Below are 13,138 nucleotides of genomic sequence, written 5' to 3' on the forward strand. Positions count from 1 at the left end.
TAAGATGGGAAGAGCCAATAGCTCCCTCACACCTCTTTCAGTAAATTCCCTAATCCCATTAATGAGGACTCCTAAAAATCCTGCTCTTAATACCATCTCATTGCAATTAAGTTTCAACATATGGATACATTCAGACTGTAGCAACCAGACCTGATAAAAATTAGCAACTTCAAACATAAGTATGATAAATGAAAAGAACCCTGAAACCAAAGGAACCAGGAAATTTAAAAGCAAATAAAAACTTAAGAAAATGAATTCCAATATCTTCAAACATTTTTGAGAACAAATGTGACAAGATTCTACAAGGGAAAACAATTACCAAGAATAAGAAAGAAACATTGGAAATTTAAAATATGATTGCTGAACAAAAACGCAGTAAGATAGGAAGGAAAAGTTGAGGAATTTTTCCAGAAAAAAGGACAAATTTTCAAAGAGACAAAAAGTAGAACAGGGAGTTGTGGTGCATACCTATAATCTCAGTAACCCAGAAGGCTGAGGTAGTAGGATTGCAAGTTGGAGGCCAACCTCGGGCAATGTTGTGAGATTGTGTCTCAAAATAAAAAAATAAAAAGGACTGAGGATGTGGCTCAGTGGCAAAGTACCCCTGGATTTAATTCCAAGAACTGCATGAAAAAAAAAAAAAAAAAGGAAAAGCAATACAGAGTATCAATGCAAGAAGTCAAATATCAGGTTATCAGAGGACAGAAAATAGTGGAGAGGAAACTGGCAAAGAAATAATAGAAAGAAATTGGGGGAGTGGTAAAAAAAAGACATTTGGCTTTAAAGCAGAATCTACTGAGCACTGAAGAGAATAAACTGAAGTAAAGTTTTCATACATAGGCACATTCTGAAGACATTTCAGAGCAACATTAGTAGAAAAAGGTCCTACAGTTTTTTTTAAGTTATCACTAAGATCGAGAACTTCTCATAATAACATTAAAATTACACAGCACAGTGAAACAATGTCTTTGAAATTTAGCAAAAAAAATAATTTTGAACCTCTAATTCTACTCAACCAAATTAAGAACCAAGTATGTGAAAAATAAAGACTCTCAACTCTTCATGTGCCATTTCTAGGTAAGTTTTTTGATGATGTACTCTAGAAAAATAAAAACAAAACTCAAGATGAAATAAAAAGACAGAGGATACTAGAATCTGGGAACTAAATCAGGAGTGAAATGATCCAGGTGACCGAGTCAGAGTAGGCTTAAGAGAAATGGGTCAGATTTAGAATAAGAATGGTCACCAAGAACAGTTCCTCCAAGAAGACTGGAATGGATGCCATTCAATAGAGAGGAGGAGGAGACACTTGATGGAATCCACATGGTAAGAAAGTGATGTGCTTCTTTTCTGAAGGCTGCGTGACTTAGTGGTCAAGAACCTGAGTCACACTGCTGGGTTCTCCTGATTCCGTTCACTGTTCGATCTCAGATGTTGTTTATCTTCTTTGCACCTCTTCTTTTATTTATAAAGTGGGCATGATAGTACTTGTTTTGGTTGTTGAGGGTGTCAATTTTATTTAAATAGTAATTGAGACACACAAACACTATTGGTAGTTCCTATTGGTATCACCATTCTCCACAAAGAAAAGAAAAGTGAGTAGAATTTCCAGGAAGAAAGCACAAAGGCATACAAGACAGCATGGTCTAAATGCAAGGGAAACCAAAACATGCATTTCTGAGTAATGGATGGAGACTAAGAGAGCCAATTGTCTTTGTGTTGTACCCACTGAAAAGAAAGATCTTCCTAACACAGCGTTACTGGGTTCCAAGATGAATGACTACTTAAAATATTGTAATAATAGAAATGCTGTTAACAGCATTTTGACTTTTAGAATTAACCTACAAATTGCAAAGTGGAATATAATCATTGATCTAAAAATGAAAAAATATTACTTAATATACTTGGATCTCAGGAAGAAGTTGTGGAGGAGAGTGGGAGGGAAGGATAAGACTGCTACAATCTTCATCTTATATTGGGGGGGGGGTATCAGGAGCTAGTGATTACAGATGATAAAAAAGAAAAGATTCATTATTTCAAGTTAGAAAAGTTAACAATATAACTAGCAAAAAAGTAACTATTATACATCCAGAAGAGGACAGAGAGACAAGAGGTGAAATATGAAGTAGTATAAATAAGTTAATTCATGATCTTTTTATTGGTTATTCGGCAGCTATGTTTAAAAGTGATAAAAGAATAGCAGTAGAAAGTTGTTCTCTATAAATGTGGAGCTAATCATAAGAACTGAAACCCATAAGGATTAAATTTATCTGCCTCTGAAAGAGGAAATGATAGAGAAGCATAGGATGGAAAGGCTGTGTGGTCTTCTTAGCCTTTCTGTAAAATTTAAAATTTAACATTGTATGAACTTTTTATTTCTTAATTAAAATGTAACATGTTCTGTACAAGATTCTAGCAAATTTATTACAATGAGCAAAGGGATTTGTGATGTGATAATACATATTTTGGGGGAGATTTTTATTAATCATGACCCTAAATAACCCAAGTGATGAGGATAAAACATAATTTGGATGGGGGATCCTGCTAATGTTTTAAATTATAAAATAAAGGAGTATGAAACAAAAATATAATGGTTATTAATTATGGTTACTAGGTATGTCTATCTTCATGTTTCTTTCTCCATATCAGCAATAATCAGAGTTAATAACAAATAAGTACCTAAAACACTTGTTGATTGTCTGGATTAATTTCTCTCTCTAGTCTCCTAGATATGACCTGGTGAATAATGCCCCAGTGCATGCTCAACACCCAAGGCTAGCTAGTTACTGTTGAGTGTGCCCATAGAACCCTTGCACAGTTATTATCAAGAGTTAGTATTCCAGCTACCTGGGAGATGGAGGCAGGAGGATCACAAATTTGAGGCCAGCCTCAGCAACAAAGAGAGGCCATAAGAAACTTAGCAAGACCTTGTCTCAAACTAAAAAACTGAATAAATAAGTAAATAAATAGAAAGGCTGGAAATATAAAAAGCCGAGTGTAAGTAAAGTGCCCTGGGTTCAATCCTCAGTTCCAACCCCACCCCCTCAAATTAACAAAAAAGTGTTAACAGTGTTGATTCTAAACCTATTTATGGTAGTGGTTATTATAATTATATACTTTTATTTAACTATAGGATGCTCAAAAACATGGTCTTGGTTATACATTAAAAGATTAACAAACATATAAACTTTTAATATTATAAATTTTAATAAAATGTTTAAATTATTCATGTAACTTTATTTTAAGAAATAATACATTTTCTTTTCTGTTGTTCCCACTCATGAAGTTCTACATAATATCAGAGATAAAATCACTTTATGTTCTTATGCTTTTGAATTCTAAAATTCACTTGATTTCATAATCTATAGAAACATATATACAATTATTAGGGCTAGTTTGAATTTCTATTAAGTAGCAGTAAGTACACAAATTATACCTACCTCAGTTGTATTCTTAAGATAATGAAGGTGTTTAATGGATCTTGATTTTAGATTTTCTTGTACTGACTCTAAAGAAATCCAAACAAACGACATTTTCATGCTTATCTTCTTGGAAAAAATGGATTTTTAAGTGAAATAGAATCATATGTGCTACTCAAAAGAATCCTTTGGTTAGTTCCTTTAAGAAGAGAAGTATTCTCCCTCAACCTGCACTTTTCTGCTCCCAATTATGAATTTTATTAATCAAGTTTCTTGTGACTCTTTTTCACGGTACTGGGGAGTGTACCTAAGACCTCACACGTTAGGTAAGTGTGCTACCACTAAGCTACATCACCAGTCCTGGACTTCCTTAAAGTAAGTATAATGTAGATGTAAAGCATACAGACTTTGAATTTAGCCACACTACATCCAAATCACACCAATTTTGTGAGTTATACCACCTTAGGAAAGTTACTTAACCTCTCTGACCAACCATTTAACAGCTTTCCTCAGCTGTTAAATGATGGTCTGAGGATTAAATCAGATGATAGATAAAAGAAACAATATGGAGTCTTATATCCATTCAGTTAAGAGTTATTTATTAATCAGTCACTCTATGCCAGGTGCTTGCTGGAATTGTGTTCTCGCTCAGTGATGCATATATTTTAGTGGGTAACACAGAAAATAAACAAGCAAAAAACCAAAGGACTGAATAATTATAAATTGAAAGATGTGCTATGACAAAGATAAACATGTTTTGGTGAACAAGAACTATAGAAGGAGTCTCTGTCTTAGGAGAGACAGAAAAAGTTTCTCTTAGCAGATGACATCTACTGAAGTAAGCAAATGAGGCTTTGCTGTGAAGCTACAGAGCATGAGCACCCATGAAAATCAAAGATCAACAGTGGAAAGGGACCAGGGGAAGGGAAGAGGGGAAATACTGGGGGATTGTATTAAACAAATTATATTGTCACTTTGTGCATGTATGAACGTGTAACAACAAATCCCACCATTATGTACAACTCTAATGCACCGGATAAAAAAATACGAAAAAGAAAAAAAAAAAAAAAAAAAAAGGGAAGGTGTCTGGGCAGAGAGGAGTAGGAAACTCAGTTCTCTGGGACAACCTGACAGTTGTATGGAATGGAAAGGTGAATGTGTAGTGAAGTGAAAGGCAGGGAGGCAATGGGTGAGGGTAAATACACAGGCGAAGGTCACCAGATGCAGGGTCTTTGTAAGGAGTAAGATTCCATAGTAAGTGCAGTGAGAAGCCATGGAAGAGGGTTTAATCAGGAGATCATCAACAGACTTTAAAAAAGATCACTATGGTTTTAGAAAAAAAAAAAAAAAATAGAAATTTCTACTGCCTTTATACATGGTCAGATAATTAGTACCAGCCACCTTATTGAAGGCTACTGAAAAATTTGGCTGAAATCTTTTTAAAAAATCTAAAGAACATCAAAGAGCTAAAAGGTTCTGGTCCTAACTCTAGAAGAAGGTAAGAATTCAGATATATAAGTCCAGCAGGCAAAGCCCCTTCAGTGCAGATAGTTAAAAAAGTTCAGGTCTTGAAAGGCACACAAGTTGAGATAGACAAAAATCAAAAGCTGACCAAAGCCCCAAATTGAAATATTTGATTTATTCTTCTCTTTGCCACCTTTCCCCAAAACCCCACGTACATTCATTTTACCTGGGATCCCAGAGGATTACAACCTTAAGGTAAGAGTAATCCAGAATAGAGGCTTGCAGATAGAGTTGAAGCTAGCGCTCCTGCCACCTGGGTGTTCCAGGGAAATTAAAACCTTGCATGTGGGTTGTGATATGTTTTCCTGAGTATTGCCTCTAGCTATCTGGCAGAAAGAGTAAAAAATCTGCAGTAAGATACCATCATCCTAATTCTTAATTTTTTCCTGCATATGATTTTCCAAATAGGGACCAGTACACAAAGATAATAATGCAAATAAGAAAATATAACATAATAAGAGTGAACCACCAGAAATAACAGGCATTGATGAAACAGACCGTTGATGATTGCAGTTGCCAGGCAGGGAGCGAGAGATAAGAATGTCTACTATGTTTAACAAAAAAAGAGTCAAGCCTGAAATATACATAAAAGTAAATTTAAAGACCATAAAATTAGTAACAAAGCAGATGTGAAAAAGATACATTCCTATTTTTTCTCCTAACATTTTAAAATTGTATGTATCTTCTCACCTTAAATAATAGATTTGATGCAGTAAAAGATGAAAATGGAAACATAGAATATAGGTCTGAAGAAAGAATTCAGAACTCATTAAAGAAACATAAAAAGAGGGAAAATGCAGAGAAGAGGACAAAAGTCTAACACATATCTCATCACTATTCTAGAAAGAGAGGACAAAAATAAAGCATGGAAATGATATTGGGAGAAATATGGCTGAGAATTTTCCAGAACTGATGAATGAAAATGTGGCACAGATAGACAAAGTTCAATGAGCCTTAAGTAATATAAATAGAGACAAATCGATCCCTGGACATATCAGTCAAAATACATAAAAGCAAGAAAAGGTAAAATCTTAAAAGCAGTCAGTACAGATGGAGAAAGGCAAGTGGCCTGACCTACCAATGACGATAATGGAAGTCAGAAAGTAAGAGAAGGAAATTGCAACATGCTGAAAAGACAATAACTTCCAGGCTAGAAGTCTACATTCAAGACAACATTCCTCCAGAACGAAAGTGAGATAAAGACTTGTTGGAGAAACAAAAATCCAGAGTGCTTACCATAAAATAATGGTAAGATTCTGAAGGAAGCATTAAAGACAAAAAAGAATGCCAGATGTAGACAGGGAAGTAAAAATTTGACTGCACATAGATTTTGTGATAATAATGAAAATAAAAGGGTCTTGTGGTTTAAAATATAGAGTATTTAAATATACAACAGTAATTGGCTGGGGTTGTAGATCAGTGGTAGAGCTCTTGCCTCACACATGTGGGGCCCTGGGTTCGAACTTCAGCACCACATAAATGAATAAAATACAGGTATTGTGTCCATCAACAACTTAAAAAAAATTTACAACAGTAAAAACAGAAAAATTAGGAAGGGAATAAAGTAATTTACATTCAGACAATGGAATATGAAACCAAATAATGAAAACATATGAAGGAAACTGCATTTACTGAGTGAGAGAAGTTTATCTTAAAAGGTTGCATACTGTATAATCCCAACAGTGTGATATTCTAGAAAAAGAGGAAACTGTTGAGATAAGTGACTAGAGGGACTTGGGGTGGGGGTGGGAAGTAATTTCCAAAGAAATTAAGATAATGGTAAACTTTAAGGAAAAGGGAAGGAGAAATTATGTGGAAAAGATCAAGATGTCCACAAAATTCTATTTCTTGATCTGTTTTCTTATTATGTAGCTGTTGGTTTTTTACAATGGCCATTATGCTATACATATTTATGCTATATGTACTTTTTGGTGTGTATGCACTATTTCTTAATTTATAATGGTTAAACAAGAAAGAAGGAAACGGATTAGAAAAATGGCAAGAATGAAAGAATAAATACCAGTAGGCACACTACTGTAGTTGTATAAGTAAAAGGTGACGATAGTTTGGATTAGAATGATGGTAGCAGGAATGATGAAAATAGATGAATTGAAGATGAGTCAGAATGGAAAGGACTTGCTGATGGACTGGACTTCGGGGGTGAAAGAAAGGGAATCACAGGTGGCTTCTCTTCCAACCTTGTGTCACTCAGCATTAAGCAGTCTAGTGTTCTGCAATGAGGATGCTAGAGGAAGCGGGTGGGGAGCAAAAGGTTAGGTAGGACCAATGATTGGGATATGGAATTGTGAGTCTTGTTCTAAACATTAGGTTTAAGATGCCTGTAAAAGATTTAACTGGAGTATCATTTAGGTTGCTTGATATAAGCATTTGATGTTGAAAGAATAGTCTGGACTGCAGATATAAATGAAGAATTTAATAGCATCTCTATGCTATTTATGTTAAGAATGGATATGATCACCTGAAGAAAGTGTAGAAACAGAGGCAGGCTCAGGACCAGCTTTGATCAAATACAGTATTTTAAGAACAGAGAATACATTACGAGACATTATGAGACATTATGAGATAGCAGGAAAACAGATGTGGGTCCCAAAAGATGGAAGTTGAGGAGGGAGCGATCAACTAACTATATTAGTATTGAGAGGTAGAAGAAAATGAGAACAAGGAGATATCTTTGGAATTTAGCAACATAGAGATTATCAGTCATCTTGAGCAGTGTAGTTTCAGAATGGTGAAGGCAGATTGAAATAGGTTGAAGTTTAAATAGGAATTGAGGAAGTAGCCTGGTGCAGTGGCCCATGCCTGAAATCCCAGGATTTGGGAGGCTGAGGCAGAGGATTGCAAGTTCAGAGTGAGCCCCTAAGCAAATTACTGAGGCCCTGTCTCAAAATTTAAAAATAAACAAAGGGCTGGAGATGTGGCTCAGTAATTAAGTGCCCCTGGGTTCAATGCCTGGTACCAAAAACAGCAACAACAACAACAACAACAACAAAAGTAAAACAAAGATGTCTGGGGATATGACCCAGTGGAAGAGCCTTTGCTTATCATGCATGAGGGCCTTGGTTCCATCCCCAATAACAAAACAAAACAAACAAACAACAACAACAACAATAATAACAAACTCAGGAAAGTGTTATAAACAAATCTTTTGCATTTAGATTGTAAATGCAGAAATGAGTCAATGTGGGCAAAGTGGAGACAAGGGACCTTAGTCAAAGAGGTTGAGAACAATGGTGTCATTGAACAGAGCTGTTTGACAATGGCAGAGAAAGTAAGCCAAAGGCAACACCACACATTCAAATTCTCTGAGGGTCTGTATTTCTGGTTCCTAGCTCACTGATTCCCCAAACTTCCAATGCTGAAATTAAGTTTCTATTAAGCAAATTGTCTCTTATTAAGCAAAACTAATATTTTAAATTAAGTAAGTTGATTTTTATTTAACTATGACAAGGAAACTACTGGGGTTAAGCCAAAAAATAACTCAGGTATCTGTTATCCTTGTAGGAGAAAGAAAAATCAAAGATAGACATAAAAAATATATGCATGAATTATGAATTGTATAAATTGCCCATTGTGACATTTAACCTCTTCCTCTTTGTTAAATTCTTTGTTGCTTATACACCTGTTTTCAACAGAGACATCAAATTAGAACTTTGAAGACACATTGTAATATATAGTAAATATTAAAAGTACCCATTGACGAATCAAAGGAAAAGTAAACATGTTATAAAAGACATTACCTTTTGACTTACTTTCTTGATTTTTTATGTTTGTTGGAACAAATTGTGGTCTTAAATTTGGCTTCTCAAAATCACGTTTTCTGGGTTCAGGTTCACGTTTCAAAGAGACATATCTGGAGGAAATAAAAAACTAATCTAAATAAAAATAATCAAAATTTATAAAATAAATCTAAAAAACAAATTTGGAGGAATATGTGGAGTCACAATTATATAAATTTAATATTACATAAATGCTATTATAATATAAAGTATAAAATATCCAGCAAGAGCTGAAAATATTAGTGATAATCATTTAAAACAGAGGGGACGGGGCCTTGCCGTTTTGACAGGATTAAGGGCACTCCAGGACACTAATTCTTCACAAGTTGACCAACCCATTCAGAAAACTATGCTGCAAACTAGTTCCATGAGAAATTGGGGACATTCTGGACCTGAATTAAAGTGGTGGAACACAGTTAGGGATAGTCCAGATACCAGAATGGTCAAGCAGATAGGATCACAGCATTTATGTACTGCAGACAGAAGGTTCCTCCTTTAAATTCTTTAACTGGTATGATGGTTAATTTTGTGCTAACTAGATGGAATTAAGAATTATCTAAAGAACTGGTAAAGGATTGTTATAGTTTGGATGTGAGGTGTCCCCCAAAAGCTCACATGTGAGACAATGCTAGAAGGTTCAGAGGAGAAATGATTGAGTTTTAAGAGTCTTACCCCAATCAGTGAACTCATCTCCTGATAGGGATTAACTGAGTGGTAACTGAAGTGGCAGGATGTGACTGGAGGAGGTGGGAATTGGGGTGTGCCTTTGAGGTATATATTTTGTATCTGGCAAGTGGAGACCTCTCTCCCTCTCTGTTTCCAGATCATCAAGTGAGCTACTTCCCTCTACCATACTCTTTGGCCATGATGAAGCCTGCTATGGACTGAGACCTCTGAAACCGTGAGCCCTCAAATAAAGTTTTTCACCTCTACAGTTGTTTTGGTCAGGACTTTTAGTCACAGCGGTGAAAAAACTGACTAAAACAAAGATTCTTTCTGGGTGTGTTCATGTGAGTGCTTCCAAAAGAGATTGGAGTATGAGCCAAATGGATGGAAGATCTGCCCTCAGCATGAGTGAGCACCCAAGTAGAACAAAAAGACAATTTCTTTTCTCTCCTGGAGGTAGGATACACTTGTCTTTTCCTCTCCTGAAACACCAGCACTATGCCTTCGCTGGCCTTTGAGCTCCAGAACTTACATCAACAGCCCCCTGGGTTCTTGGGCCTTTGACCTTGGACTGGAAGCTACACCATCAGCTTCCCTTCAGAACTGAACTGAGCCAAGCCACCTGCATCCCAGGTCTCCAGCTTACAGAGGACCTCTCTGGGACTTCTCAGTCTCCAAAGTCATATAAGCAAATTCTACGTATCTATAGAATCTATGTATCTATACGTAGATATCCGTAGAGATATATCATCTATTTGTGCCCAGATCTGTAGTCCTGACTCTAAACTTTTCCTGAAACTCCAGATTTGTGTATCCAAATGCCTGCATGCCTCCCCGACTTACATGCATTAGGTTTGTAATTTAAAGGCAAATTTTTGTTTTTACTCCCCTCTGACCTGTCCCTCACGGGGCTTCCCTACCTTCACTCATCCAGAGTCTTAGACTGAAAAGCTTGCAGTCAACTTTGATTTCTCTTTCCCTCACTCCTCATTCCTGATCCATTAGCAGATCTCACTGGGTCATCTTTGAAATACATTCCAACATATTCCAAAGCAGCTATTTCTTTCCTCCTGACTTCCACCCTTCATCTTTCCTATGAACTACTTCTATACATCTCCAGTCCTCTTCTGTTTGTCCTTCCCATTATTATACTCTTGCTCCCCATGTTCAATTTTTAATGCAGCCACAATGACACTTGTAAACTGTAAGTGTGATGGTCATTTCTCTTCAACTGCTTGCTATCAGACTCAAATAAAATTCAAAATGTTCGCTGTTAGGCAGAAAATTCCCCCCCCACAATCTTCATATTTCTAGGTAGAGGAACTTCCACTGATGGCTCTACAGACCGTTTTCCACCCCATTTTCCTTCTCAACCCTGTGTGGGAGCACAGTGAACTTTCTAGCTCTTTGATGTAGGCTTAGGGACTCAAGCTCTATTAAGGACCATGTCACTTGCTCTTCCATCTGCCTTCTCCCAGTGTTGACATGTCTTACTCTTTTATATCTTGAGTCTTTGCTCAATATTTTTAACCTCTCCAAAAGAGATATTTTCTCCTCCCTCCATCAAAAATAGTAGTTCCTACTAATCTTTTTTTCTTTCTTTGTAGTCCTAGGGATTGAGCCTCCTGCATGCTAGGCAAGGACTATACCATTGAGCTGTTTCCCAGTCCTTTAATTTTTAATTTTAATTTTAAGAATTTTTTTTTAAACTTTTGAGACAGGATCTTGCTAAGTTGCTCAGGCTGGGTTCAAACTTGCAATTTTCCTGTTTCAGTCTCTGGAGTAGCTGGGATTACAGGTGTACATCATTGTGCCTTGTCTTCCATTGATTTTTTTAAAAAATATTTTTAGTTGTACATGGACACAATACCTTTACTTTATTTATTTTTATGTTGTGCTGAGGATTAAACCAGTGCCTCACATGTGGTTGGCAAGTGCTCTACCACTGAGCTATACCCCCAGCTGATGGGTGTATATCATACATTCATCTGTTTGTTTTCTGCCTCCCTACCTTATCCTAAAATGTAAACCCTGAGGGTGAATTCTTTTTTGTTATTTTTATATTCCAAACACACAGAAGAGTGACCAGCACACATTACATGTGTAATAACCATTTGTTGAATACTTAACTGTTTTAGTCAATTTTTAAAAAAACTCTGTGGAGTCATGCACTGTATAGTGATGTTCTGTCAACAGCAGACTGCATATACAATGATGAACCCATAAAATGGTATTACCTTGTTACACTGTAGCCATCTCAGTTTGTGTAGATACACAATATGGTGTTCTCACAACCACAAAATCATCTAATGGTCATTTCTCAGAACATAGTCCTGTGAGGCAATGCATGAATATAATCTTATAATTTATAATGGATTTTTAGTTTATTCTCTTCATGCTGCTCAGCAAATAACTTTTATAAAATAATTGGTCTGTTCCTTTGAAAATTTATATTTTATCTTATATTCTTATTTAATCACACTGGGAAATACTTCTAAAACAGTGCAGTTCACTAGTGAGAATGGACATTGTCCTATGTCTAACTTAAATAGGAATGGGTCAAGGGTCCCACCCTGAGAATGATGCTGACAACACAGATGTCCCTCAACTTACAAGAAGGTTATGTCCCAATATTCCCATGGTGAATTGACGATATCATTAAGTAAAAAATGCATTTAAGGCCTGCATAATGGGTAGAAGCCGGAAGAATTTTGAAGCGTGTGCTAGAAAATGCTGATGCTGTCATGAAAGGTCACACTCTTTTAAACTGAGGTGGTGACAGCTCTGCACCCCACCTGTCCATGCACTCTGGGTCTGTGGTGGGAGTGGCAGCCTTGGTGCTTTCTGAATTGCTTCTGGGTCCTTCTTCCCTTGCTTGAAGTATAGTGCATGTTTTACCCATGTTTATAGTAGCACAAGCCACAATAGCCAAACAGTAAAACTAGCCTAGGTGTCCATCAATGAATGAATGGATAAAGAAAATGTGATATATATTAATGGAGTTTTATTCAGTCATAAAGAAAAATGAAGCTGGGTGTGGTGGCACATGCCTGTTCCCAGTGGCTTGGGAGGCTGAGGCAGGAGGATGGAGAGTTCAAGGTTAGCCTCAGCAAAAGCCAGGCACCAAGCCACTCAGTGAGACCCTGCCTCTAAATAAAATGCAAAATAGGGCTGCAGGTGTGGCTCAGTGGTCGAGTGCTCCTAAATTCATTCCCCTGTACTCCCCGCACAAAAATAGAAAAATGAAATTATGGAATTATGGCATTTGCAGGAAAATGGGTGAAACTTGAGACTATCATGTTAAAGGAAATAAGTGAAACTCATGTTTTCTCTCATATGCAGAAATTAAAGAGTAAAAAGGAAAACAAAGGTGGGCATGGATTTTCTAAAAATCAAAGGGAGAACAGTAGAGAAAAGGGACCAAGGGTGAGAAGTGGGAGAAGTGCTGGGGAGGGATACTGGCCAAATTGCTAAATTGTGTGCGTGTATGAATATGCAACAACAAATCCCATCAATATAAACAATTATAATGCACCTCAAAATGTGGGAAAAAAAAGACTAGTGCATGGTTGCAGTTGAACATCTGTATCAAATAGCTCTATAGTCTGGTCCTATAGGGTCTAGGAATTCTAACAGTCTTCCTTTATTTTTCTCCCCCCATTTCCTCTGTTTCCTTTAGTCACAGCTGATAGTTTTTCTGCTTTATAATTTCATCTTTCCTGCTGGCTTCGG

General features: G+C 36.5%; 1 protein-coding gene across 7 annotated transcripts in view; it reads right to left on the reverse strand.

Moving 5' to 3' along the window:
* The window catches only part of LOC306641462 (uncharacterized protein C1orf141), a 47,203-nt gene that overhangs the window by 18,991 nt on the left and 15,074 nt on the right, over positions 1 to 13,138 (reverse strand). For 6 of the 7 annotated variants that reach the window (XM_079106548.1, XM_079106547.1, XM_079106550.1 and 3 more), the window contains exon 4: positions 8,702 to 8,814. In XM_079106548.1, the coding sequence (XP_078962674.1) occupies positions 8,702 to 8,814 (113 nt within the window). The remainder of the gene's footprint in view (positions 1 to 8,701; positions 8,815 to 13,138) is intronic. The other variant, XM_079106551.1, reaches the window with a different exon arrangement.

The sequence above is a fragment of the Sciurus vulgaris genome (genome assembly GCF_902686455.1).
Source record: "Sciurus vulgaris genome assembly, chromosome: 1".
Classification (NCBI taxonomy): domain Eukaryota; kingdom Metazoa; phylum Chordata; class Mammalia; order Rodentia; family Sciuridae; genus Sciurus; species Sciurus vulgaris.